The sequence below is a fragment of the Rhinatrema bivittatum genome, chromosome 1 (assembly GCF_901001135.1).
Source record: "Rhinatrema bivittatum chromosome 1, aRhiBiv1.1, whole genome shotgun sequence".
In the NCBI taxonomy this organism is placed as follows: domain Eukaryota; kingdom Metazoa; phylum Chordata; class Amphibia; order Gymnophiona; family Rhinatrematidae; genus Rhinatrema; species Rhinatrema bivittatum.
Window position 1 is genome coordinate 706532706 of NC_042615.1, and position 27530 is coordinate 706560235.

Consider the following 27530-nt stretch of genomic DNA (forward strand, 5'->3'; position numbering starts at 1 on the left):
TGCGGACACTGCCGGAAAGCATGCCATGTCTGTATTCGAGTCTTGTAGAGGTATCACAAGTCTATCGGCTTGCCTGCTCCTCAGGTAGTCCATTGCTGTACAATAAAGCTTATCTTCCCCGGTGACTGTTTACCACTGAGTCCACACAATCGTTCAGGATCCTGTAGGACAAACGGTCCACAACTATGTCTCAAACACAACCAATTGCTAACTCCATGGACTCGGCTCAGCTCGCATCCCTTCAGGCTATTCCTTGCCTGTCCCATCGGATCACCAAGCAACACAAGTCTTAGAAAATCTGGCTGCCGCTTTTAATCCATAGCCTGGTCACCTGAACACCTCGACAGCTCCAATTAAAGAACTTGTATCTCCAGTAGTGACTGTTAAACTGTTGTGCCTTTTTGTCGGGGAGGGGCGCATGGTTGTGCAGAAGTATTATTAACCAATATAGTATGCATTCTTCTTTGCCGCCTAACTACTTTCCCACAGATCTCCCAGACCAGTTATATGTTATCACTACTTGATGGAAGAGCCCCGGCGTGGGCTTCACAACTATGGGAACGCCGTGACCCAATTTTGAACAATTTGGTAAGCATCTTGAATCCCTTCAAATCTGTATTTGGGCCCTCTCATCAAACCATTGCTGGATCTACCCTGTTACATGTCCTACAAGGTAACAAATCCTTAGCAGAAATTAAGACTGTGGCATCCGAACTGCACAAGGACTAGGATGTCTGGCTGCTATCTTCTTGTAGGGCCTTAACTCTCGATTGAAGGATGAATTGGTGGCTCGAGATTTTGCCTGATACCCTTGAGTCTCTCATAGAAGTGGATGCAAGAATTGACTGCTGCATTCGATACCGTACTGGGAGGCAAAGAGTCCTCGTAACACATCCAGGGAAGTAACCGTCTGCATGCTGCGCTCGGCCTACTTTTGTTTCAGAAGAAGATGTACTACCATGTCCTATCCTCGGAGAACCACTGGGGGTGGGGTGGTCTCGTTGACCAACAGCCCATGGGCCTATGCACTGGGGTGGTTTATTCCGAGCCCCTCTCTTTCCTCATATTGGAAAAAGGTTAAAACTTGACTAGTACCAACTTTTTACCCCAGCTGCATTCAAACTCACAGTCCCTAGCACGCAGGGAATCAGCCCTTAAAGCCCCAGCCACCAGCGCACCGACCTTGCACTCTGTAGTGCTCAGATTACCCTGGCTACCAGGCCATATGCCGCAGTATAACTGGACCACATTGGAACTATCACTATGGGGATCTGGCTGGCTGTCATGGTAGATGGCTGTTGGAAGTTGTTCCAGTACCCTGCATGCCTGCTATACCATGTTATCGGGCCTACCTCCTCATTACACCTTCTTGGATGTATTCTCGAAAAGCCGCAGAAGTACTTCCTTATCAGGTTTTCGACTGCTATCAACTTGGACCCTACTTCGGAGCCTTGTATATAGGGTACCGTTCATTAATTACTGAATGAGATAACTACCAAAGATTGTTATCCCTTGGTAGCTAATATCAGACTTATCTTCCAGGGCGCAAAATATTTTCTAAATTGGTTCTTGATGCATATCTGCTCCGGCGACGAGTGGAAAAATGCCCTTAAAACCCATGATGGGCCCTTCCCATATTTCATTATGCCTTTTTGGATTCAAGAACGCAACGCACCAGCAGTGTTTTTATATTATAAATGAGATCGTGCGGGACCGGCTGTGTCCGTGTCAGTGCGTCAGGGTATAACTTGCCGTCATCCTGATCTGTTCCCCAAAATTACAAACACACCAGGAAGATGTAAGAGGGGTTAGATGCAGGGTTCTGAGAAGCTAAGCTAACGTGTGAGGAGTATCCGCGTGCCATCTGGTATCCGCCCATGCAGCGGATTCCCCGCTCTCTCCTCCAATTCAACTGTGACGCAGCGGCCACTATTGCCTGCTGTGCCGTTTTTTTTGTTTTGTTTTGTTTTGTTTTTGTGCTACCTCCATGAAACCTCCCGGGCTAGCCTCACTAATGGTGACAGGGCTGCGACACCCAGAGCCATCCCCACTAGCCATTCCGTCCCATTCCCATCAGAAAGAGCCCTCGCACCTCCCACCTCAAATTCCCGCATCCGGGTCACGTTGTCCCCTGTGATTTCTTCCCCTCGCCTGTCCAACCCTTAGTTTGATGCCCCATATTGATCCCGGATCCTTGAAGCTCAGCATCCTGTTTTTATCAGTGACCCGTGCTACTGATGCCGTTAATAGCAGTGGCTATTCCTTATTTAAACTTGATTAATCGCTGTTAAAGGTCTTCTCCTACAAGATCTTCTCCCAACCTTTTTAAAATGCCGTTAAACTATCTGCACTAGCCACATCCTCTGGCATAAGAACATGCCATAGTGTGTCAGACCAAGGGTCCATCAAGCCCAGCATCCTGTCTCCAACAGTGGCCAATCGAGGCCACAAGAACCTGGCAAGTACCCAAAAACTAAGTCTATCCCATGCTACCGCTGCCAGCAATAGCGGTGGTTACTATCCAAGTCAACTCAATTAATAGCAGGCAATGGACTTCTCCTCCAAGAACTCATCCAATCCTTCCCCAAACACAGCTATACCAACTGCACCAACCACATCCTCTGGCAACAAACTCCAGAGTTCAATTGTGCATTGAGTGAAAAAGAACTTTCTCCGCTTAGTTCCAAATGTGCCAAATGCTAACTTCGTTGTCTGCGCGAGTGCTGTTGGCTGGTACGGGACTAATAGTATTATAAATGTGGGTCTTAACCCGTGGCATATCGCCACTTACCCCCCTCCTTTTTTTTTTGTCAGCAGGGGCTGATTTCCACCTTCACCCCTGAGCTCCGCTCTCCGCGATCCCCCATGAGGGATGCCTTCGGATTCCCCAAGCAGACCCAGAGATTAATTTTATTTTATCTATTCTCTTCGGCCGCCCCTTGCCTCCTTGCCTGTCCAATCACGCCTGTTCCCTCGAAAACTGGCCCCCTTGTCTCCTGCCTTCGCTGGTGACCCCTACCCCGGGCTGATCCCCACCTCGTCCTTGGTCCCCTACCAGGTCCTGCAAGAATCACGATCCCTCCCTTTTAAGTGCCTATGCAGGACTAACCAGCGGCACGGTGGTCCCCTACTCCCGTATGTATTGCGGCCTCGTGCCACCCATCTCGCGTCCGTAATGGTGTGTTCTGGGTCTTGTGTGCAATGAGCCGCGCCGCTGCAAAAGGTAAGTATTAGTATGCAAAAGAAAAAACAGAAAAAACTGGCAGGCAAAAACCGGGATAACACAAAAGCCCCACCCATCCCCCCCAGAATCATGGAAAACGCATGGCCGGGGGAAAATCCGCCCCTTGTAAGAAACAAAAGTAAAATTATATATATATTTTGTCTGCCTACCCACACTCAGTCACCTCCTCGCCTCTGCCGATACCGCCACCAGTGTCTGCACACCACAGGAAGGGGGCCTCCTACCCCATCCCTTTCCCTTCCTTTTTAAATTTTTCTTTTTTTTTTTTTGTAATTGAAACTTCCCCTCCGCTCCCTCGGGTCGATCTGCGCCACGCACCGAACGCCCGGGCAGGACTCACCTGCAGCGCCACTCCACCCTGCTGCCGTTCCCCGCCCTGAGCGCCCCATGCTCTGCACTCCTCCAGGCCGCATCGCGGCCCACACAGATCACCAAAGTATGTGGTACCTCTGATGCTGGACTCCAAGGGATTCCACGGCATGCGCTGGGGAGGAAAAGCCTGCCCCCACCTCCGTAATCGGAAAGGGTCAGGTGCTGCGCCCGGGAGCCCAACCCGCTCGTCATTGGGCAGGCCCTCCAAGGTGGGAGAGGAAAGCCCCTTTTATGGAGGCCGGTGCGTAAGGTCGAGTGACCCAACGGCGCCTCTCGTCCTGGCCGCGGCGTTCGCGTCTTTCTAGGTGCTCGTTGGGGCTGAAAGGGGGGTCCTGTCCTCCGTCACGGCCCTTTAAAGGGCCGTTGATGTTATCGGCCCGCACCATCTAATCTTCCTCTGTGCGCCAACCCCGGGGGCGTGGCCTAGCCCCACTCTTTTTCGCGCACAGGGGGATCAGGTGATGGCCAGATCGCGCACCGGTGCTGCCGCGTCGGCGCGCACCTCTCCTCCCCCTTTGAGGGAACGCCGTCCCCGGTGGAGGGGGGGGCGGCGCATCGGTTATGGGTGGCCTCTGGCCATTTGGTCCAGGCCCACCTCTGACTTTACTGAAGGAATTGTTAGTAGTGCTTTGTTTGCTAAGCGGAGGTTTCTTTGTGGAACGTGTACTCATAAGGCTGTGTTTAGCCAGTCTGCTTCTTTATCATATATTAGTTTGTGTATGGTACATAAGGCCTTGTATTTTATCCTGTATTCGATGGGCAACCAATGTAAGTCTGCTAGAGTTTCAGTTATATGGTCCCTCCTCTTTTTTCCCATCAGTATTCTGGCTGCAGTATTTTGAAGTATCTGGAGTGGTCTTATCGATGTGCTTGGGAGTCCTAGTAAGAGTGCATTGCAGTAGTCAGTGCTGGAAAAGATAAGTGTTTGCAATACTGTTCTGAAGTGGGCGGGTGTGAGTAATGGTTTCAATCTTCTGAGGACCATAAGTTTTGCGTAGCCTTCTCTTACTTTTATTTATTTATTTAGTGTTTTTTTTACTATACTGGCATTCATGAAAGGTATCACATCATGCCGGTTTACATTTAACAGGACGTGATATATACAGCGAACTGAAGTTATAACAAGTGCAGGGAAAGAAAATTGCAGTTACATTAAAACAGGGAGGTGCACAACTGGGAGCACAAGGGAGCGAAGAAGAAGGAGATTAACTGAAAGCAAAAATTATTTACATGATGTATAAAAAATTAAATACAGTGACGTAAATTTGGAGTAGTGAAGGAGATTGTTAATGGAGAGTTTGTAATGTCTGGTGATAAATGGTTGGAAGGTAAGGATCAGTTGAGTTCTGGATAAGCTTTTTTAAAAAGCCATGTTTTCAGCCTTTTCCTGAACGTCGGTAGGCATGGTTCCTGTCGCAGGTCAGATGGGATAGAGTTCCATAGTGGTGGTCCTGCTGTTGAGAATGCTTTGTCTTTGAGGGTTTTGTGTTGAAAGATTTTGGCGTGAGGAACATGAAGTGATTCTTTATAAGACTCTCTGATGGGTCTGGAGGAGGTATGCTTTTTGAGAGGAATTTGTAAGTTTAGCAGAGCATGGTGATGTATGACTTTGTGAATGGTAGTGATGGCCTTGTACATGATTCTGTAGTGAATTGGAAGCCAATGAAGTTCTTTGAGAATTGGGGAGATGTGGTCAATTCTCCTAGAGTTAGTCAGAATTCTGGCTGCTGTATTCTGAACCTTCTGTAGTGGTTTGGTATGTGATGCAGGGAGACCTAATAAAATAGAATTACAATAATCTATCTTAGAGAAGATTATTGCTTTATAGATATGTGTTGCTTCAGGTTCATTTCTGGGTCCATTATTACTCCCAGTTGCGATGGAGAAGGTACAGAGAAGGGCAACCAAAATGATAAAGGGGATGGAACAATTCCCCTATGAGAAAAGACTGAAGAGGTTAGGGCTGTTCAGCTTGGAGAAGAGACGGTTAAGGGGGGGATATGATAGAGGTCTTTAAAATCATGAGAGGTCTTGAACGAGTAGATGTGAATCAGTTATTTACACTTTCAAATAATAGGACTAGGGGACACTCCATGAAGTTAACAAGTAGCAATTTAAGACTAATCAGAGAAAATTATTTTTCACTCAACGTGCAATTAAGCTCTGGAATTTGTTGCCAGAGGATGTGGTTAGTGCAATTAGTGTAGCTGGGTTTAAAAAAGGTTTGGATAAGTTCTTGGAGGAGAAGTCCATTAACTGCTATTATTTATTTATTTATTTTTAATTTTTATATACCAAAGTTCTTGTAGGGACTACAAATCACTCCAGTTTACATAAAACAAAGAACTGCTCAACAGAGTGGAGCTTTACATGGAACCGTAGAACATATGGAACAGTATAAATGGATGACAATTTAACATAGTGAAAAATAAATAAAAATAATAGTTTAACTGGTAATAAATAAAGAATTATATTATTTACTATAAGCGGTATAACTGTTTAAAGTAGAAATAAATATTAACAATGCTAAATATATATATGAAATAAAGTGAATTTTTGAACTCAAAGATAGTTGTCCAGTTGCAGATTCATAAAAGTAGTACTTAGTACAGTGTCCATAATTAAAGGATACCTAGTAATTAGGAAGTCTATCCGTCTCTGTAAATTAAGCGTCTGGGAAAGCTTGTTGGAAGAGAAAAATTAATCAAGTTAATTAATCAAGCTATTAATCAAGTTGACTTAGGGAATATCCTCTGCTATTACTGGCATCAGTAGCATGGGATCTTCTTGATGTTTGGGTACTTGCCAGGTTCTTGTGGCCTGGTTTGGCCTCTGTTGGAAACAGGATGCTAGGCTTGAGGGACCCTTGGTCTGACCCAGCATGGCAATTTCTTATGTTCTTATGAGAGAGGATGACTTGGGGGGGGGGGGGGATATGATAGAGGTCTACTAAATCATGAAAGGACTTGAACATGTTAATGTAAATTGAATACAATTCTTTTTTACTCTGCATAGTTAAGCTCTGGAATTCATTGCCAGAGAATATGGTTACAGGAGTTAGTGTAGCTGGGTTTAAAAAAGGTTTGGATAAGTTCCTAGAGGAAAAATACATAACCTGCTATTAATTATTAAGCAATAGTAGCTTGAGATTTATTTAATGCTTGGGTACTTGCCAGGTACTTGTGACTTGGATTGGCTACTGTTGGAAACAGGATACTGGTCTTGAAGGACCCTTGGTCTGACCCAGTATGGCATTTCTTATGTTCTTATGTCCTGCATGCAGCCTGCATGTTTTTGTGCTTCACAATAAGGTTTAATTTCACTTATGCCATAAAATTCACTTATGCCAGATAATGAGCAGATATAAATATACACAAATAAGTTGCTAAATCTACATGTGTCTCGTTTAAAATAGCAACTTAAATGCATAAATGTTGGCCCTACTCTGGAACACCTCTTTATTTACACATGTATATTTATACATGTATATTTGAGGTTTATAAAATAGCATATATGCATGTATATGCTAATTTTTACACAAGTAATGTTTTGTAAATTCGTGTTTAATCTTTTTGGTTTCTGCGAGGTTTTGAATTTAATACATTGTGTGCTTGCTGAAGTTTGTGGTTTCCATGATACATACCTGCAAATTTCAATGTTTGTAGGAAAGGCAGTTGATCCAAGATATCTGAGCAGCAAACTGGCAAGCTGCTTCTGCTCCCAGGTCACTCTGACATTTAGCTGTGAGTGTTTGGGTTTTGTTTTAAAAAGCAGAGTGTCTGTAATTTCTTATTAGTATTATATACTGTTAAGTAACTTTACGTTCCTGTTAAATGTCAGACTAAGTAGTAATGCGTAATAGAAATTAAGATGACTAATGCATAAAATAATCTTAAAAGCATTTCAATTGCTTGTTAGATTTAGTCTTTTATAATAGAAAACATTATAATTGTCTTAATTTCTACTTAAAAACCTGGGTCTTTTTTGTCAAATTTGTCATCATTTAAAAAATCCTTCTTAAATATTCAAGTTGTACTAATTTTTGGCCCAATGGCTTCCAGCTCAATTGGAACCGGTCCCTACTGCAGCAGAGATGCTAGAGAAACCTTTATTCTTAGCTACCTGATGTTCTTCCCTTATTTTTAATCACATCTCATGTACCCAGCAATTGCAGTGTCAGTTTTCTTGCTGAGAAGCACAGCCCAGAGCCCAGCACAAGGGCGTACTCTTAACCAGCCAGTAAGTGTTCTTATTGCACAATTGCTAGAAACACAGCATTTCAAGCTTGATGAGCAGAAGCGAAGTTCAGCCATCATTCCCAGGTCTCCTGCATTGCAAGTTGCACATTTTATCAATCACAAGGCTACATAAGACTTGCCATACTGGGTCAGACTAGAGGTCCATCAAGCCTAGTATCTTGTTTCCAGCAGTGGCCAATGAAGGTCACAAGTTCCTGGCAGGATCCCAAGGGGTATATAAATCAGAAGGGATAAGAAGTGGATTTCTGCGATTCTACCTTAATAATAGTTTATGAACGTTTCCTCCAGGAACTTATCCAAACCTTTTTTAACCACAAATACACTAATAGCTTTCACCACATCCTCTGGAAATGAATTCCAGAGCTTAATTATGCATTGAGTAAAATATTTCTCTTATTTATTTTAATGTATCACCTAGTTTTATTGTCTGTCCCCTAGTCTTTATATTTTTTTGAAAGAATAAATAATAGAATGTTTACTCTTTCACTCATTATTTTATAGACCTCTATCATATCTCCCCTCAGCCGGCTCTTCTCCAAGCTGAAGAGACCTAACCTCTTTAGCCTTTCCAAATAGGGGACTCATTCTATCCCCTTTATCATTTTGGTTGCCCTTCTCTTTGCCTTTTCTAATTCTGCTATATCTTTTTTGAGATGTAGTAACCAGAACTGCACTCAATATTCAAGATGAAGTCGCACCATGGAGCAATACAGAGGCATTATGATATTCTCTTTTGTATCTTCATTCCTTTCCTAATAATGCCTAGCATTCTATTTGCTGCTACTGTACACGGAATAGAAGACTTCAATGTATTATCAACGATGGTATCTTGTTCCTGAATGGTGACTCCTAATGTGGAACCTTGCATTGTGTAGTTATAATTTGGGTTACTCTTCCCTAAGTGAATCACTTTGCACTTGTCCACATTAAAATGAATTTGCCATTTGCATGCCTAGTCTTCCAGTTTTGCAAGGAGGTCTTGCAATTTCTTACAATCCTCGTGATTTAACAACTTTGAACAATGTCCTCGACCAAATTTGATCACCTCACTCGTTCCCATTTCCAGATCATTTATAAATATATTAAAAAACAGTGGCTCCAGAACAGATCCCTAGGACACTCTACTATTCACCTTTCTCCATTGGAAAAATTTACCATTTAGCCCTACTCGTTGTTTTCTATTTTTTAACCAGTTCTCAATCCACAAAAGGTCATTGCCATCCTCCCATGAATTTTTAATTTCCTAAAAAGTCTCTCATGAGGGACTTAATGTATCTGGATTTCCAGAAAGCATTAGACAATCTGGCCAATTTTAAAAGGAATGCATGTGCGCCCATAAATCCGCGTATATCGTGTTTGCAAGTATGTGCGCACACATATAACCATTTACAACAGAACACCCATCGATTTACACTACCCACTCACGCTGCACTTCTCTTCTAGACCCATCAGAGAAGCATACAAGGGCTCGCTACACCCCCCCCCCCCCCCCCTCAGCCAAATCCACACATCTCTCATCCACCAAAGATCGAGCCCTAAACAGCGGCTCCAACCATCTGGAACTCCATGCCCCCAGACCTTAGACAAGAACCTTGCATACTGACATTCAGAAAGAAACTCAAGACATGGCTATTTCTACAAGCCTTCCCTGATCTTTAACCGCCCCAACTATTATAACTCGCCATGGTTTTCCAGTCGACGTACCACATCCCTGACCTGGCTTCTGACTATACATTAATTAGTCCCGAGTTTTATGAACTGACACTTTTTTAGTCATGAACATATGATATTATTACAGCCCTGAGTATATGATATTTACATATTTGAAACAATCCAGTCCTGAGCACATATTTTAATATAATCATGAATATATGACTAGTTATTATTTATTTCTGAGACCAGATATTATTTATTTCTGAGTTAGCCATGTCTTTGGCTCTTCCTCCTTCCAGTTCATGTGCCCCTGTTTTATTGTAACTTTTGTTCACTTGTTCTCTCTTTGCCTATTGTTCATGTTGATGTTAATGTATTTGCACCATTGTTTCTTGTAAACCGATATGATTGGTATCATGAATGTCGGTATAAAAAAGCCCTAAATAAATAAATATAAATAAATGTGCGTGTCATTTTAAAATCCTTCTGCTGCATGTATGTGTGCGCGTAATCTTAAGAGGCAGCTCGAGTAAATGTCCTGTGCGTATTTCTGCTACTACTTTAGTGGCTTTTATGCGCGTTTTCAGGTGGATTTTAAACATGCTCGCCTGAGGGGAAAAAACAGTTTTTCCAATTAGTTCACCAGTTTGTCCAGTTGATATTGAGGTCTTCAAGACCCCTCTAGTTCTTCATCCTGTAAGCCCCCCACTTGACCCCAAACCTTCACGCTGTGCTGAAAGCCCTAAAACTTAAGATCTCTAGCCTTGCTCCTCATAAAGACCTGCAGCAAAGTTACACAAATAACAGACAGACGTGCGTCATGGTCAGTTTTTTTAAAATTCGGAGTTAGGCATGTAAGTCTTAGCCTCTCCCTGGAACGCCCATGTCCTGCCATGTCCCACCCCTTTTCCACATCCTTATTCTTGACGCACGCATGGGTATGTACATGCGTACTTCGCGAATTCTTAAAATTCACGTTGCTTGCACGTGGCCCGCATACGCGCTTATGTGGCCTTTTTTGCATGAGCAACGCTTTTAAAATCTAGCTCTGTATCAACTGGGTTATCTTTATCTGCATGTTTATTTACACCCTCCAAAAAATGTAGCAGATTGGTGAATCAAGACCCTTGGCTAAATCCATGTTGGCTTTGTCCCATTAATCTATGCCTATCTATATGTTCAGCAATTTTGTACTGTATGATAGATTCTACCATTTTGCCTGGCACAGACATCAGACTTACTGGTCTTTAGTTTCCTGGATCACCCTTGGATTCTGGAAACACTTGCTGAGCCTAAGTATTACCAATTCATTCTATCCTGTAGAAAATGCAGATGACAATGTGGGATAATTCTGCCGCCTTCCACCGAGTAGCCAGGAAACTGGACCTTAAATACAGGGCCCAACAACCTCCAGAGTTTGAGATGGTTCAACTACTGCACCAGTCTGTGTTTGTGGAGTTAGCACTGAAGCAGGCTAAAAAGACCAGATGAGCATACATTTGCAAATGTAAGTGTTTTTGTCTCGTGGTATCAGTTAGTCTCCTTGAACCTGTTCACCTGTGCCCTGAAAGATCTACTTCAGAACTTGTTCTCCTTCTCCTCTTTGGGCCTCAGTACATCATCGGTCCAAGTTCATCTCAATGCCATTGCCACTTACCACCATCAAATGAATGGAAGCCGATGTCAATCCATCCTCTAGTATCAAAGTTCATAAAAGGCTTGTGGAATATAAGACCACTTGTTGCAAAGCCACTGGTGCCATGGTATCTTAATGTTGACTTGGAACAATTGATGATGCCCCCTTATGAGCCGTTGGCTTCCTTAAAGTTTGTTACCTGGTAAGTATTATTTCTTGTTGCCATCACTTCAGCTAAAAAAAAATGAACCACAGGTATTAGTTTATTACACTCAGTATCTACAGGTTTTCCACAAGTGGTACTCTGTACTCACTCGAAGTTTCTGCTAAAAGTGGTTTTGGCATTTCACTTGAATCAATCCATTGTTTTGCCCACATTCTTTCTGTTGCGAGCACGGCCTACGGCTGGTGTTGAGAGCATGGAGGCATGGTCGCTAGCTCATAGAAGAGCGTGAGCCCCTGAACCACGGCATGACTCAGGGAGGAGCCCCAAGGCACACCGTGGGAGGTGAGGGCATGCAAGCACAGGCGGAACAGGAACAAAGCAGGACTGAACTAAGGCAAAGAACTTCGGAACAGGAACAAAGCAGGGTCAGCCCTCTGCTGGACCTACACGCACCAATGAGACCCAGCAACACAATGCTGGTCTCAGGAGTAGCCCTCCGGCCACTCGGTAGCCCTTCCGGACCCACTGCTTGGGAACGACAAGTGCATGAAGCCAGACGGAGGCTGGAGGCAGGAACAAGCCAAGACAGGAACTTGGAAGACTCGGACGAAGACTCATGAAACTAGAAAGACTCAAACGAAGACTTGGAACTTGGAAGACTCAGACGAGGACTCAAGGTGCTTGGAAGGTACAGGCGGGCACTGTCCGTCAGGGCGCCCTACACAGACCCCATGGGCTGGTCACGGACCACCTTGTCCTATTGCGCGCCCTACACAACCTGGGAAGGCTGGTTGTGGACCACGCAGGAGCGGGACAAGCGCCGGAAGGGGATCCAACCAAACGAGGCTTCAATGACTGGAGACAGGAACCAGATCAATACAGATTTACCCTCGGGGTGGTCATCTAGAGAACTCTAAGAGCTGGAAGTCTCGGAACTTGGAAAACTTCAGGAACATCGGGACCTCTGGAACATCAGGACATCTGGGACAAGGCAGCGAATGAGCTCCGACTAGGAACGAGACCAGGAACATCAAAGACATGGAACGAAGAGCCATCTAGACAAGTGAAGACCACGGAGGACCTTGACCCGAAGAGGAGCACAGACAACTGTGGATTCCAGATACGAAGGCCCCGAGGAACAGGAACTGAGCCCTTTTATAGGGCTGAAGAAGGAAGTTGGCTGAGGCTGACTTCCGGTGGGGCTGTGGGCTTTTCCCGTCGCTGGCCCTTTAAATAAACTGAAGAGGCACGCGTCTAGGGGAGCCCAGAAGTGGAAGCAGGACCGAGGACAGCTGCGTCCCTGTCATGTGGCAGAGAGAGGTCCTGGCGGCGGCGCACAGGCCGCATAGGTGGAGGCAGCGGCGGCTTCTTGCCGCCTAAAGGAATCCCAGTGGCGTCTTCCCCTGCGGAAGGCGGAGTCAGCGGTGGTGGCTCGGATCCGCAAAGATGAAAAGAGCGGCGGCACTCCTGCCGCATAGAGATGGGTCCCAGCAGCAGCTAGGCCACAAAGATGGCATCAGCGGCACCCGGCCGCGGAGGCAGGGCCCGGGGAGCAGCAACTCGGGACAGAAACAGCAGCAATCCAAGGCAGCAGCACAGTCCAGGGGCGGCCTTGTGGTGAGTGAGAGCTTGCTCGCGGGATGGGGTCCGCGGGCAGGAGCGTAACACTTTCCAAAACTTCATGCACATAAAGGGGGGATGGCCCTCCATTCACTAAACTGTAAATACACCTTGGACCGTTATCTGAGGAGATGTCCGTTGTATTGTCAGGCTTCTCATCTTTTCATCTCCTTCAATCCTAACAGACGGGGAATAGCTGTTGCCTACTGCATGTTGTCCAATTGTCTTGCTGACTGTATCGCTTATTGCTATGCTCTGGCTGGCCTCCAGATCACAGACTTATTAAGTAAGAGCTGTTTCTGTTGCTCACTTAAGAGCTGTCTCTATTGAAGACATCTGCAAAGCTGCAACTCGAACTTTGGTACCTACATTCATGACCTATTACTAAATGGACAATCTTAACAGATGACACTAACTTTGGGCAAGCAGTTTTGCATAGCCTGTTCACTCAGAAGTCCACTAGGGAGTCAGGGTTGCCTTTTCAATAAGAGCTCCGCTGTAGCCCTCAGCTTGGGAACCCCATATATCATGGCTAATTCAACCCTGCTTGTCAATGGAGAATGCAAGTTTGCTTACCATAAATAGGGTTCTCTGTAGGCAGGATGAATTAGTCATGCTAAATACCCACCTCCCTGAGAATCAACTACCTAACTATAGATATGTTCTACAACGATTGAGGGGATCTCTTGCAATGCTTAGTAGTAATTGTTTTACTGAACTAGGAGGATGGGTCTATTCGGTACAGTCAGATGATGTCACCCAAATGTCATGGCTAATTCATCCTGCTGTCTATGGAGAATCCTGTTTATGGTAAGCAAATTTACTTTACATGTACTGTCAAACTGTATACTAATTGAACTGGCCACTTCTATTGCTTTGTTGTTGTCGTAAGCACCTATTATTACTGAGACTGCCTTTTAATGCTCAAGCACTCAGAATTAAGTGTTCTCCTCACTCTGAATTTCCTTGTTTTTGTTCTTCCAGACCCTCATAAATAAATTAACATCTACGCCTCATCAGCCATATTTAACACTTGATGAGACTCACTGGCCACCTTACATTGAAATGCTGTTGCGATATGGAATTGCATTGAGACATCCAGAAGATCCAAGCAAAATCCGTTTAGAAGCTTTCCATCAATAAACCAAAAACCTCACAATGGGTTCTGTCTTTGACAGACCAGTTACTTGCAAATCTGTTTGTTTTGGGATAGCTATCATATATTTCAACTTGGCACTTATGTACGCTCTATTTTTAATTTGGTTTTCTATGTCTGCAGCAACCAACCTGAACAAATAGGGCCTATAAGCCAAATTTTCTTTTGTATATGTAAAATAACCAATGAAATATGCTTTCATTTTTAAGATATAATTTCTTCTTTCATTAAGTGTTTGTTTGAATCCCAGCGTTACAACTCTAATTTCATGTCATATGGGGATTTTGATCCAGTCCTGTACACAATGGGAGCATTCTATTTGGGGAAAAAAGTACCAGAGGGATGGGGGGGAAAAATCCCAGACTAATATTTCAGTTATTTCAGTGCCACTGGACTCCTGAAGTCTCAACTGCAACACTTTTCTTTCTCTTTGAGCTATTGTTTAACATTTCAGAAAAACTTCTGACTTTGAGAAATTATATTAAAAAGATAATTAGTCCTTGGCATTGTATGTTTTTTTGAGCTGTTTAGATGGGTTTTATAAAGAAATTCAAAAATTATATGAAAATAAAAATAGAAAGATTGTTCTAAACAATAAATGTTTTACCAGCAATGTTTTTAATCCACATATCAGTTTTGTATTGCTTGCAATGATTTAATTCTTGTCTTAAGCACAGTAATGAATAAATTAATTTATAGTCATATAGGGGTAGATTTTCAAAAAGCGCGAATAGGCCTACTTTTGCTTGCGCATCAGACTCAAGCAAAAGTACGCCTGATTTTAGTAGATACGCGCGGAGCCGCGCGTATCCACTAAAATCCCTGGATCGGCGCGCGCAAGGCTATTGATTTTGTATAGCCGGCGCGCGCCGAGCCGCGCTGCCTACCCCGTTCCCTCCAAGGCCGCTCCGAAATCGGAGCGGCCTCGGAGGGAACTTTCCTTTGCCCTCCCCTCACCTTCCCCTCCCTTCCCCTACCTAACCCACCCGCCCGGCCCTGTCTAAACCCCCCCCTTACCTTTGTCGGGGGATTTACGCCTCCCGGAGGGAGACGTAAATCCCCGCGCGCCAGCGGGCCTCCTGCGCGCCGGGCCGCGACCTGGGGGCGGGTACGGAGGGCGCGGCCACGCCCCCGGACCGCCCCGGGCCATAGCCACGCCCCCGTACCCGCCCCCAAAACGCTGCCGACACGCCCCCGAAACGCCGCGACGACCGGGCCCGCCCCCCCCGACACGCCCCCCTCCGAAAACCCCGGGACTTACGCGAGTCCCGGGGCTCTGCGCGCGCCGGTAGGCCTATGTAAAATAGGCTTCCCGGCGCGCAGGGCCCTGCTCGCGTAAATCCGCCCGGTTTTGGGCGGATTTACGCGAGCAGGGCTCTGAAAATCCGCCCCATAGCTTTCAGTTGTTTTATCTTTATTTTCAAAATTAGCATTACTCTCTTTCTGCTTTTTCTTATTGAATATCACCTTAATATTTTCCCATACATAACATGTATATTTTTGGCACTACCAGATTACTGAGGAGTAATAATTTTCCCATTGTTGGCATGCACTGATGTTTTCTTTCTGTACCATTTTACTGTAGTGTTTTTGCATTGATGGAAGGCAAACATGAGATGAATAATGGCCTATGCTACATAATTTATGCAGAGCACTGGAGGTGTGAGAAAAGCAGCTTTGAGAGAATGTCTTCCCAACAGACTAATGAAGTCTTGCCAATGACTCTCAGTTTACTACAGTCTGTACGGAAGGACTCTTGGGTACTATAATGTCTTTAGACAACACAGAGCAATGGTTCAGACTGCAATGTGAGAAATGTAAAAATCCATCATTTTCAATGCTTCATGCCATTATTACCTCCATGGCGAATAGTTTAGATACACCTCATGTCTATGTATTTTAGTAAATGTAAGTAGTTCATAGCATAATGCCAAAACTGGACTTCTATACCTCATAAACATGGCTTTCTTCAATGTGGTTTGATAAGCATTTTTTATACCGTTTAAGCATAAATGATGTTTTAAACAAGCCACTAAGTTGTAATACATTGTTCACAAATTCAAGAACATTGTACTTGCAAGGATAATACATGTACACAGTGGTGTTTTTACAATGTAGTAATATTTAGAATGTTTTTCATTTTAATGATTTAATTTTTTGAGTGTTTTCATACCTTTTATGGAAATGAATAAACTTGTTAAGCAGAGTGCTAAATATTCAAAGAAGGGGGGTCATTCAAATAATGTGGGCAGATTTCAATGATCTAATATTTCATAAACAGTTATAATCATATCCCTAATTCACATTTAATTTTTAAATAGATGCAAGGAAAATGTCACACTGGTGCTCTAAACTTCCATTTCCTAGTGTATAGCAAATGGACTCAGGACTAGTGAGTTTGTTCCCCTACCAGCAGACAGAGATGGAACAAGCTGATATCACAGTATTTATATAGCCCTGTAGTGACCCCAGCCTGCCAGTATTCTCTGTCTCCAGCAGATGGTGGATGTGCATCTCCCTATGGGGATTGCTTCAAGCTTTTTGGAAGGAGAAAACGTTAACCTTAGCGAACATATACCTAGACATTATAAAACAACTGCTAAACCGAATGGAACTTGTGATCAATATTGAAAAAACAGAATTTCTACACTTAGGGGCGGATTTTCAGAGCCCTGCTCGCGTAAATCCGCCCAAAACCGGGCGGATTTACGCGAGCAGGGCCCTGCGCGCCGGGAAGCCTATTTTACATAGGCCTCCCGGCGCGCGCAGAGCCCCGGGACTCGCGGACGTCCCGGGGTTCTCGGAGGGGGGCGTGTCGGGGGGCGGGGCCGGAGCGCGCGGTGTTGCGGGGGCGTGTCGGCAGCGTTTTGGGGGCGGGTACGGGGCGTGGCTACGGCCCGGGGGCGTGGCCGCGCCCTCCGTACCCGCCCCCAGGTCGCGGCCCGGCGCGCAGCAGGCCCGCTGGCGCGCGGGGATTTACGTCTCCCTCCGGGAAGCGTAAATCCCCCGACAAAGGTAAGGGGGGGGTGTAGACAGGGCCGGGGGGGGGGGGTTAGGTAGGGGAAGGGAGGGTAAGGTGAGGGGAGGGCAAAGGAAAGTTCCCTCCGAGGCCGCTCCGATTTCGGAGCGGCCTTGGAGGGAACGGGGGGAGGCAGCGCGGCTCGGCGCGCGCAGGCTATACAAAATCGATAGCCTTGCGCGCGCCGATCCAGGATTTTAGTGGATACGCGCGGCTCCGCGCGTATCTACTAAAATCCAGCGTACTTTTGCTTGAGTCTGATGCGCAAGCAAAAGTAGGCTGATCGCGCTTCTTTTAAAATCTACCCCTTAGAACGGAAAAATATGGAAATCATCCAAACTCCAAAAATCCTCAAAGACAACCAGAAAATTGAACTAGCTGAAAAAGTATGAAACCTTGGAATAATAATGGATCCAGAAATCAATCTAAAACAACACATATTGCTAAAAGTAAAAGAAGGCTATGGAAAACTCATGATACTCAGAAAACTAAAACCATCACTAACACTAACTGATTTCAGAACAGTACTTCAGGCACTAGTTTTCTCCAGCACGGACTACTGTAATGTCCTTTTACTAGGACTCCCGAATACAATATTAAGGTCACTTCAAATACTTCAAAACACAGCAGCTAGAATACTAACAGGAAAAAGGAGGAGGGACCATATAACCGAAACCCTGGCAGAATTACATTGGCTACCTATTGAACACAGAATTAAATACAAAGCCCTATGGTACCATACATAAACTAATAGAGAGGGAAAAGGATTACAATCCAATTACCATAAAACAATCCATTAAACCTATTTAAATCACAAATGACAAAATCATAAAAAACAGCTCAAAAATATTTTAATCTGCAGCCTCTCGCCACACAATGGGCCGCAAGCTGTAATCAGCCTTTAGAGCAGTTTAGAATTTTAATCATTTAATGTCATTTGTGAACAGGTATCTTCTTATAAGATTTTTATTACATTTTTATTCCTAAACTCATTCCAAACAGTAGTTATTTTTTTAAACCTCAAATTTTCCCAGTTTTTTAAGCACCAACTAATACTGAAAAACTTAGTTTAAAATAGAATACTTAGCCAAATAATTGAAGTATTTGAAATAGCAGAATCAGCTTATCCACCACAATTCTCAAAAATTCCCTACATGACCATGTTTCAACTGTACATCAGTCTTCTTCAGGGGATTTTAATATAACTCGAATTGGCAAATATTCTCCATTCCTACAAATTAAAAACAAAGAATATATAAAATTGCACCCACAAACTTACAAGAAGAAAGAACTGCAATGTGTAACGCTGTACCTCCTTCAATAACACTAGAGAAAATAATCTAATGGAAGAGACTTACCCTGTGGCAAAACCCGTCTCTTAGTGAAATTCAAATATGGTGCTACCGCGTCTCAAGCAAGTAACCCCTTACTATTGCTACACAATTTAAATTGTCTCAAAAAACCAATGTCACCGGAAATCCGCAACGGGTTGCTACCAAAAAGAACTACATTTCCCATAATGCAGGGCAAAATACTCGATAACAGAATCTAAAAAATTGACCAGTCAATTTCTTTGTTAAGGCCCTTAGGTTCCACCGTATCAAAGAAATATATCCATTTCTGTTCTCTACGCAATAAATGAAATCACCCCCTTGATTGCAAGGCAACGGTTTCTCAATGACCGCAAATCTCAAGTCTTCAAATGTATGGCAAAACTGTGAGCAGTGTTGTACCACTGGAGCCTCAATTCTGTTCCGTGCAATAGCACTCCTATGTTCGATAATCCGAGTTTTGAGGCTGCGTGCAGTCTTTGCAATGTATAAAAGAGGACGCGGACACCACAGTCCATAGATTACACCTTTAGATTGACAGTCTGTATAAGACTGAAATCTAAATTTCCCCTTACCAAAAAAAGGTAAGGATCCACCTGCAAACGATTGATCACATACACTACACTTATTGCAGGGAAAATGCCCCTTCTCAACACCACATCCTAGTGATCCTTGTGTTTTCTCATCAGAGAAATCTGAGCATACAATCATATCTCTTAGATTTTTACCCCGTTTGAAAGCAAATCTAGGTGTGTCCTGCAACCCTATGTGTAAACTCAAAACATGCCAATACTTTTTTATGATATTCTGAACTTGGTATACCTGAGGGGAAAAAGGTAACACACAGGTAGTTCTATTTAAATCCTGTTGTGAATTAGATGGTAAAAAGAGAAGATCCCGATTAATCCAACGGGCCCGTTTATATGCCTTTTTAATTATCCGAAAGGGATAACCTCTTTGTTGAAAATTAAACATCAAATTCTTAGCTTTCAACTTGTAATCGTAGACATCAGAACATAACCTCCTCAACCTTAAAAACTATTTCTATTGTTGATTATTCTGAGAGGTGACTGTCTCTGTACTCTGTCTCTGTCTCTGTACTCAGTTGGTAAGCGCTGAGCTCAGGTATGGTTTTAAAAAAAAAAAGGTTTTACCTTTCAATCAGAGACAGTTAGAGGGGTTTTAGGACTTCCTCCTGTCTCCATGCTCTGCACGCCATACCGACATTCATTACCACTCCTGTTGGGGTTGGGGAACTGGGCAGCCTGGTGGGTTGAGCAGCTCCCCAGTGGGCTAGTCCCTGCACTTTACTCTTTTTTTCTTGCACACCACGGCGACATTTTTTTGCGTGCTCCTGTGTGTGCTCCACTGCCCTTTACAGGCAATTGGTGTGCACGGTGCATTGGCTCTGTGCGTGCGTTGTGTGCTTGGTTTTTTGGCATGCTTTTTACACCACAAAATTTTAAACTTCACACGCTTAACTTGGCGCACAAGTTGTACGTGAGCCTTGCTGAACTTCCTTCTAGGCGCTTATTTTTTGTGCGTATTCTCTTTTTGGGCACGAGCCATTCATACACACATTTACTGCCGCGAAGGCACTGGTAAGCAAGAAGCCTAAGCGTCTTCCTATTTGTCATATTAGAGCTTCTCAGCCTGACCTAGCTTCTAACCTGTGTTGGCACTGCTCAGACACTCAAAGAGTTGTCTTCCTTGGATTTTGCTAAGCCTGGTTTCTCCCATTCTGATGATAGGTTGATCACAGCCTTGACTGGAGGAAAGCCAGACATTGTTTTTTTTTTTCTGTGGACCAGCTCCAGTTTCTTTTGGGCTTGGTCTGGATCCAATTGTTTTTGCTTAGGTGGAATCTTTTCAAGGCTTACATGCTTTTCTTCAGGCACAGTCCTCTATTTCCCCGATTCCTGTCCGGTTGGACCCTCAACCAGTGGCTCTTCCCTCTTCTAGCACTATGCTTAAGCGCTGGAGCTCACCTTGGCTCCCTGCGGGTGTTCCCAACAGGAATCCGGATGACACTGATGATGAGGTTGATCCTGATTCCCTGGAAGATGGGGAAATTCCTCCAAGACTGAAACCGTATCGAACAATGTTGCGGTTCTTTCATAGAGATAAACTGCCGGCCCTGATTTCTGCTGCATCTGTCAGTCTCAGACGGCTTTGATCTTTGTGCCTCACCTTTTTCTCCGCTCTCCCCGCTAGCCTTGGGAAGATGGCGACCGCTGCGTCTGCAAGCCGCTCTCTCCGGCGTCCCCGGAACGGCTATGGCAAAGCCTCACACCTTGTTTCTCCTAAGGGCCTCCTAGGGTGCGTGTGCACACGCCATCCACGTATTTATCCACGTCATGGCGGGAACCTCGGGGGCGTCCCCCTCGAGTGACATCACGCCATCTGGGTATTTAGCCTGCCCTTGTTTGCTAGCTCATCGAGTTAGCAAGGATTGGATTGCCTCTGGTCTGAGCTACTCTGCCGCTTCCATGCTGCCGCTGGAAGCTCTCTCTGCCCTTCTGGGATATTCTCTAATCTGGGTACCCGCTCCTCAGGGGCCCTTTGCTTTCTTTCAGGTGCCTTACTGGGATCAAGTACTCGCTTCTCGAGGGCCTGCTCTCCCTGCCTCGGTGCCTGGAACCAACTACTTCTGCTTGCTGGAATCGCCAGCTATACAGCTACCTACTTAGTGAGTAATCTAACTTGCCAGTCTGTCTCATCTACAGCTCTGCTATACTGGGAACCTACACCAGATCTCCCTGGACTGCTATCGCTGGATAACCTCACTACTGCAGCCTCTGGTGGAATACATCAGCTGTACAATAAGACTATCTCTGTGTTTGCTCGTCCCGAGTCTAGCCCAGTACTGTTGCTCCCCACAGGGCTCCCCCCTTTGGGCGTGGTCATCTCCACAGTACCCAAGAATCCACTCTAAACACCTCAAACCCTAACAGATTGCTAACTCCATGGATTCGGCTCAGCTCACCGCATTGCAGGCCACTCCAGGTCTGGCCCAGCAAATCGCCGAAAAACAGAACTCGCTGGATAATTTGACTGCTGCCTTTAACCAGTTGCATGCACAGATGAATACTCCAAACACCACAGGTAAAGAAGTTACACTGCCATAAGTGACGGTCAAGACAATTGTACCTCTATCTGCTCCAACACGCTTCTCAGGGGAAGTTTGGAGATGTAGAGGTTTTATAAATCAGTGTTGCATGCACTTTTCTCTGCAACCTAATCATTTTCCTACAGCTTATGCCAAGACCACCTATATCTTGTCTTATCTGGATGGAAGAGCGTTGGCTTGGGCCTCTCCGCTGTGGGAACACGATGACCCCCCCTCCTGCATGACCTTGATGGGTTCTTAGAACTGTTCAGATCAGTATTTGATGACCCTGCCAGGTACACGACTGCAGGATCCACGTTGGTTCATCTGAAGCAAGGTAATAAACCTTTACCAGACTTCGCTATAGAATTCAAGATGTTGGCATCTGATTTACATTGGGACCCTAAGTGCCTGAAGACCCTCTTCTTTGAAGGACTGAACTCCCGATTGAAAGACGAGCTGGCAGCTTGTGAGATGCCTGAGACCTTGGCTGAACTAATGAAGTTGGCAAAAAGGATTGATCACAGACTTCGTGGCAAGGTTCAAGAGACCAAGATTCCTAGAAGGCCATCTCAGGGAGAAACTCGAGTTAAGTCCACATCCAGGCCTATTTCCTCAGGTCCAGTTGCTGGCGAAGAAGAACCAATGCAATTAGGCCGCAGCCACCTAACTTCAAAAGAGAGAAGAACACAGAAGGACTGGGACTATGCATGTATTGTGGTCAAGTGGGCCATGCTGTGCAAACATGCCCTATATGTCCGGGAAACTGGCAGACCTAAGTCCTGTGGGAGGACTCTTCTTAGGTCTAACTTCACCCTCTCCTCCACTCTCTCTTCCTGTATCCTTGATCTGCGGACCTCTAGAATACCAGACCCTTGCCTTAGTAGATTCTGGGGCAGGAGGAAATTTCATTTTGAAGCGTCTAGTGGAACACTTGCGGATTCCCACCACTACCATGACGACTCCTCTACTCCTATCGTCTATTCATGGGGAGCTCTTACCGGGCGAAGTAAACCCTGCTCACTGAACCAGTGAACTTACGTACCGGTGCTCTTCATACAGAGACTATTTCCTTCTTTGTGTTAGAGAAGGCCATGCACCCTTTAGTACTGGGGCTACCGTGGCTGCAGAAGTTTATGCCTCAATTCAACTGGGCCACTCTGGAGCTTTCACGTTGGGGTCCAGATTGCCATTGTAAATGTCTGATGGAGGTTTCTCCAATACCCTGCATGCCAACTACCCCACTGATGCCTGGGTTGCCGCCTCAATATGCATCCCTTCAAGATGTATTTTCCAAAGAAACTGCAGACATACTACCGCCACACCGATCCTACGACTGCGCTATCAATTTGAAGCCGAACACTGAGCCACCCAAGGGAAGGTCTAAACGAGATCACTGTGAAAGACCGCTATCCCTTACCACTCATCTCGGAGCTATTCGAAAGACTACAGGGAGCCAAGATATTCTGCAAGCTTGATCTTAAAGGAGCCTATAACCTAGTTCGCATTCGCTCTGGCTTTTAAGACAGCTTTTAATACCCGGGATAGGCACTTTGAATACCTGGTGATGCCCTTTGGCTTGTGCAATGCCCTGGCTGTCTTCCAAAACATGATGAATGACATTCTGCGAGATCTCCTCTACAAATGTGTTGTTGTGTATCTAGACGATATCTTGATATTTTCCCAGGACCTGAACACTCACCTGGAGGATGTCAAAAGAGTGCTGCAGAGACTTCGCAAGAACCGTTTATACACCAAGTTATCTAAATGCGAGTTCCACAAGGAATCTGTGCCTTTCTTAGGGCACATAGTTTCTAACCAAGGCTTCCAAATGGACCCACAGAAGCTTGAGAGCATTCACAAATGGACACAGCCCACTGGTCTAAAAGCTCTTAGACAATTTCTGGGATTTACTAACTGCTATAGAACATTTATCAAGAACTACTCATCACTAACTGTTTCGCTTACCGCAATGATTAAGAATGGTGCCAACATTGCCAATTGGTCTACTAAAGCTGTGACAGCATTTCAGAAACTGAAGGACACCTTCTCAAATAAGCCATGCCTTAATCATCCGGATCCAACACGACCCTTCATCATAGGGGCCGTTCTAAGCCAGTCCGGTGACTCTAAGACCCTGCTTCCATGTTCCTTTTTCTCCTGAAGCTTCTAGCCAGTGGAGAAGAACTACGGCATTGGGGATAAAGATGGCGTTGGATTAATGGCGCCCCTGGCTTGAAGGTGCACAACATCAGATCACCATTTTCATGGATCATAAAAATCTGGAGTACCTCCATCACGCTCAGTGCTTAAACCATAGACAGGCAAGATGGTCACTGTTCTTTAACAGGTTTGACTTTGTGCTGAAATATTGTCCTGGAGATAGGGCATCTGCTTTGACGTTCTTATCTCGCTCATTCCTCTCCGAGGACGTACCTGATGAACCTCAGCATATCATCGACCCGAAGAGAGTTATCCTGTCAGCTACACATCCTGTACCTGCGGGCAAAACCATTGTACCCAATAACCTAAGGAAGAAATTGTTAGCTTGGGCTCACGATTCAAAACTGGCTGGATACCCTGGTCAACGAAGAACTCTGGCTAAACTACAGAAGTACTATTGGTGACCCACCATGAAGGAGGACACGTTCGCCTGTGTGGCTTCCTGTTCAAATTGTGCCAGACAGAAACTTCCGCCCAGACGTCCTTGGGGCCTACTTCAACCCTTACCAGTACCAGATGAGCCATGGATTCACATCGGTGACTTTGTGATAGACTTACCACTTTCTGGAGGTAATAATACTATCTGGGTTACAGTGGATCAGTTCTCGAAGATGGCTTACTTCGTGGCTCTCCCAGGCTTGCCCTCAGCCATGGAACTTGCAAAACCTTTCATCACCCACATCTTTCTCCTACACGGCATGCCAAAACACATCGTCTCCGACCGAGGAGCCCAATTCACTGTTAGGACCGCCGGCCGCGGCGGTCCACGGCCAGGTGTCATGGCCGCCGGCCGCGGCGGGCCACAACCAGGGTCGGGCCGGTGGCTGCGGCGACACTAAAACTTACCCGAGGTATCGGGCGTGTCAGAGGCTCCTGCTGTGGCAGGCAGCTTTCTCTTTTGCCTTCTTCGCGGCCGCTGCCAAGCCCGGCCGCATGGTTCCTCTCGGCTGGGCTGACTCCTCCCCCTCTGCTAGGAGCCGTGCACGCGGCTGAAGAGAATATTTAAAGGAGCCATGACAGGAAATTGTCATGGCTCCCTCTAGTTCCTGTATTTAAGGCAAGGTCTGATACTCGGACCTTGCCTTGGTATTGAGGCTCCGTGTTTGGTTACCTGTGTTCCTGGATTTGCTCTGTTCTTCGTCCCGCTTCTGCTCTTCCACTCCGTTGGACTGATTCTTTGGCTTCTGACCTTTGGACCGGCTGTGGTGATTATCTGGCGTTGACTTCGGATTGGCTTTGGACCCTTCTCCTGTGTTGCTCCTGGACTGGCTTCGGACCACTCTCCTGTCTGTTCCTGGACCGGCTCTCAACCTCTCTTTGGACTTCGACCCTTGGAGCGGCTTAGGACTATCCTTCGACTTCTACTCCCAGACTGATTACGACCTGCTGGCGGCGCCAGCCGTCTGGAACCTACGACCTGCAAGAGGCGTCTTCATCCAGACTATATTCAAGGAGTCTCCTAAGTCCCAGCGGCCGGGTCCCTACGGGCTCCTCCCGGGGGGGATCACGAGCTTCCAGGGTGAAGTCTTCATTCAACGTCTACATCAGGCCTTGCCATCCGACGGTAGAGACCGAAGAGGGTTGACTCCCTTTTTGATAGCGCTGACTCTACCTCGGAACAGGGGTCCACTTTCTGATTCATAACATTCACAGCAAAGTTCTGGAAAGCTTTGTATAAGAAGTTTGACATCTCTCTCAACTTCACCTCTGGCCATTCGACTGAGGATGGTATACAAACTGAGATAATGAAGAGAACACTCAAGCAGTTCCTTCGAGCCTATGTTGGCTCACGCCAAAATGACTGGGCTGAACTCGCCATCAACTCTCATCCAGCAACATCAACTGGATCTACACCTTTTGAAGTGGTCTATGGATGACTACCTTTAGCACTTCCACTTTCAGTGTCGTCCCCGGCAGCTCAATCTACTGCCAAAGATATCCAACATCTATGGACTAAGACTAAAGAGATGTTCTTAAAAGCAGGACAAAGAGCAAAGAAAGGCTATGATGCTCACCACTGCAAGGCTCCTGATTTTCAGCCTGGTGACAAAGTTTGGCTGTCTACTAAACACTTAAGACACCAGCTACCATCTGCTCGCTTTGCTCCTCGCTTCGTCGGACCCTTTCCCATCCTCCGACGTCTAGGTACTCTCACATACAGTCTAAAACTTCCACCAGCAATGAAGATTCATATTGCATTCCATGTCTTCTACTGAAACCACTCATACTCAGCAAGTTTTCCCCTAAGACAATGGAGCCTACACCACTTGATGCAGAAGAAGACATCGAGTACAAGGTAGATGCCATCCTTGATGTTAGAAAGAGAGACAGAATTTGGGCATACCTCCTGTCATGGGAGGGTTACGGACCTGAAGAAAACACTTGGGAATCTTTGGCAAATATCATGAATAAAGAGATGCTTCAGCAATACCACAGAAAGCATTCTCAGAAACCAAGACCAGGTAGGAGGTCTGGAGGGGGCCCTTTGAAGGGGGGGTACTGTTGCATCCGTCGGTCTCAGATGGCTTCAACCTTTGTGCCTCACCTTTTTCGCCACTCTCCCCACTAGCCTTGGGAAGATGGCTACTGCCATGTCTGCAAGCCGCTCTGTCTCTGGCGTCCCCAGAACGTCTATGGGAAAGCCTCAAGCCATGTTTCTCCTAAGGGCCTCCTAGGGTGCGGGCGAGCACGCCACACACACACCTTTATCCACGTCATGGCGGGAACCTCGGGAGCGTCCCCCTCGAGTGACGTCACGCCATCTGGGTATTTAGCCTGCCCTTGTTTGCTAGCTCATCGAGTTAGCAAGGATTGGATTGCCTCCGGTCTGAGCTACTCTGCCGCTTCTGACTGCTGCTGAAAGCTTTCTCTGCCCTTCGAGATTATTCTTTAACCTGGGTACCCGCTCCTCGGGGGCCCTTTGCTTTCTTTCAGGTGCCTTACTAGGATCAGGATCAGGTACTCGCTCCTCGAGGGCCTGCTCTCCCTGCCTCTGTGCCTGGAACCAACTACCTCTGCCTGCTGGAATCGCCACCTATACAGCTACCTACTTACGGGCCGATACAGTAAAAAACGCGGGAGAGCGCGCACTCCTGTGCGCGCGATACAGTAAAAAAAAATTTATTTGAATTAGGCCCAGTGGTAAAAAGAGGCGCTAGGGATACTAGCGTGTCCCTAGCGCCTCTTTTCAGACAGAAGCGGTGGCTGTCAGTTTGACAGCCGACGCTCAATTTTGCCGGTGTCTGCTCTCAAGCCCGCTGGCAAAATTGAGCGTCCGGTTTTCAAGCCGCAGGCCTATTTCAATTTTTTTTTTTTTTTAACTTTCGGGACCTCCGACTTAATATCACCATGTTATTAAGTCGGAGGGTGTACAGAAAAGCAGTTTTTACTGCTTTTCTGTACACTTTCCCAGTGCCGAGAGAAATTAGCGCCTACCTTTGGGTAGGCGCTAATTTCTGAAAGTAAAATGTCCGGCTTGGCTGCACATTTTACTTACTAAATCGCGCGGGAATACCTAATAGGGCTATCAACATGCATTTGCATGTTGCGGACGCTATTAGGTTCGGGGGGGGGGGGGGTTGGACGCGCTATTACCCCTTACTGAATAAGGGGTAAAGCTAGCGTGTCAAACGCCGGCTGACAATGCGCTCCGCCTGTTAGTGCGTTCCGCCTGTTAGTGAGTAATCTAACTTGCAAGTTGGTCTCATCTACAGCTTTGCTACGCTGGGAACCTACACCGGAT

At 45.8% G+C, this 27530-nt stretch overlaps 1 protein-coding gene across 5 annotated transcripts in view; it reads left to right on the forward strand.

Moving 5' to 3' along the window:
- CENPK (centromere protein K) overlaps positions 1–14734 on the forward strand; it is a 173983-nt gene extending 159249 nt beyond the window's left edge. For 3 of the 5 annotated variants that reach the window (XM_029576233.1, XM_029576261.1, XM_029576271.1), the window contains one exon: positions 13935–14734. In XM_029576233.1, the coding sequence (XP_029432093.1) occupies positions 13935–14093 (159 nt within the window). In that variant the 3' untranslated portion in view covers positions 14094–14734. The remainder of the gene's footprint in view (positions 1–13934) is intronic. The other 2 variants (XM_029576242.1, XM_029576251.1) reach the window with 1 other exon arrangement.
- The last annotated feature ends 12796 nt before the right edge of the window (positions 14735–27530 follow it).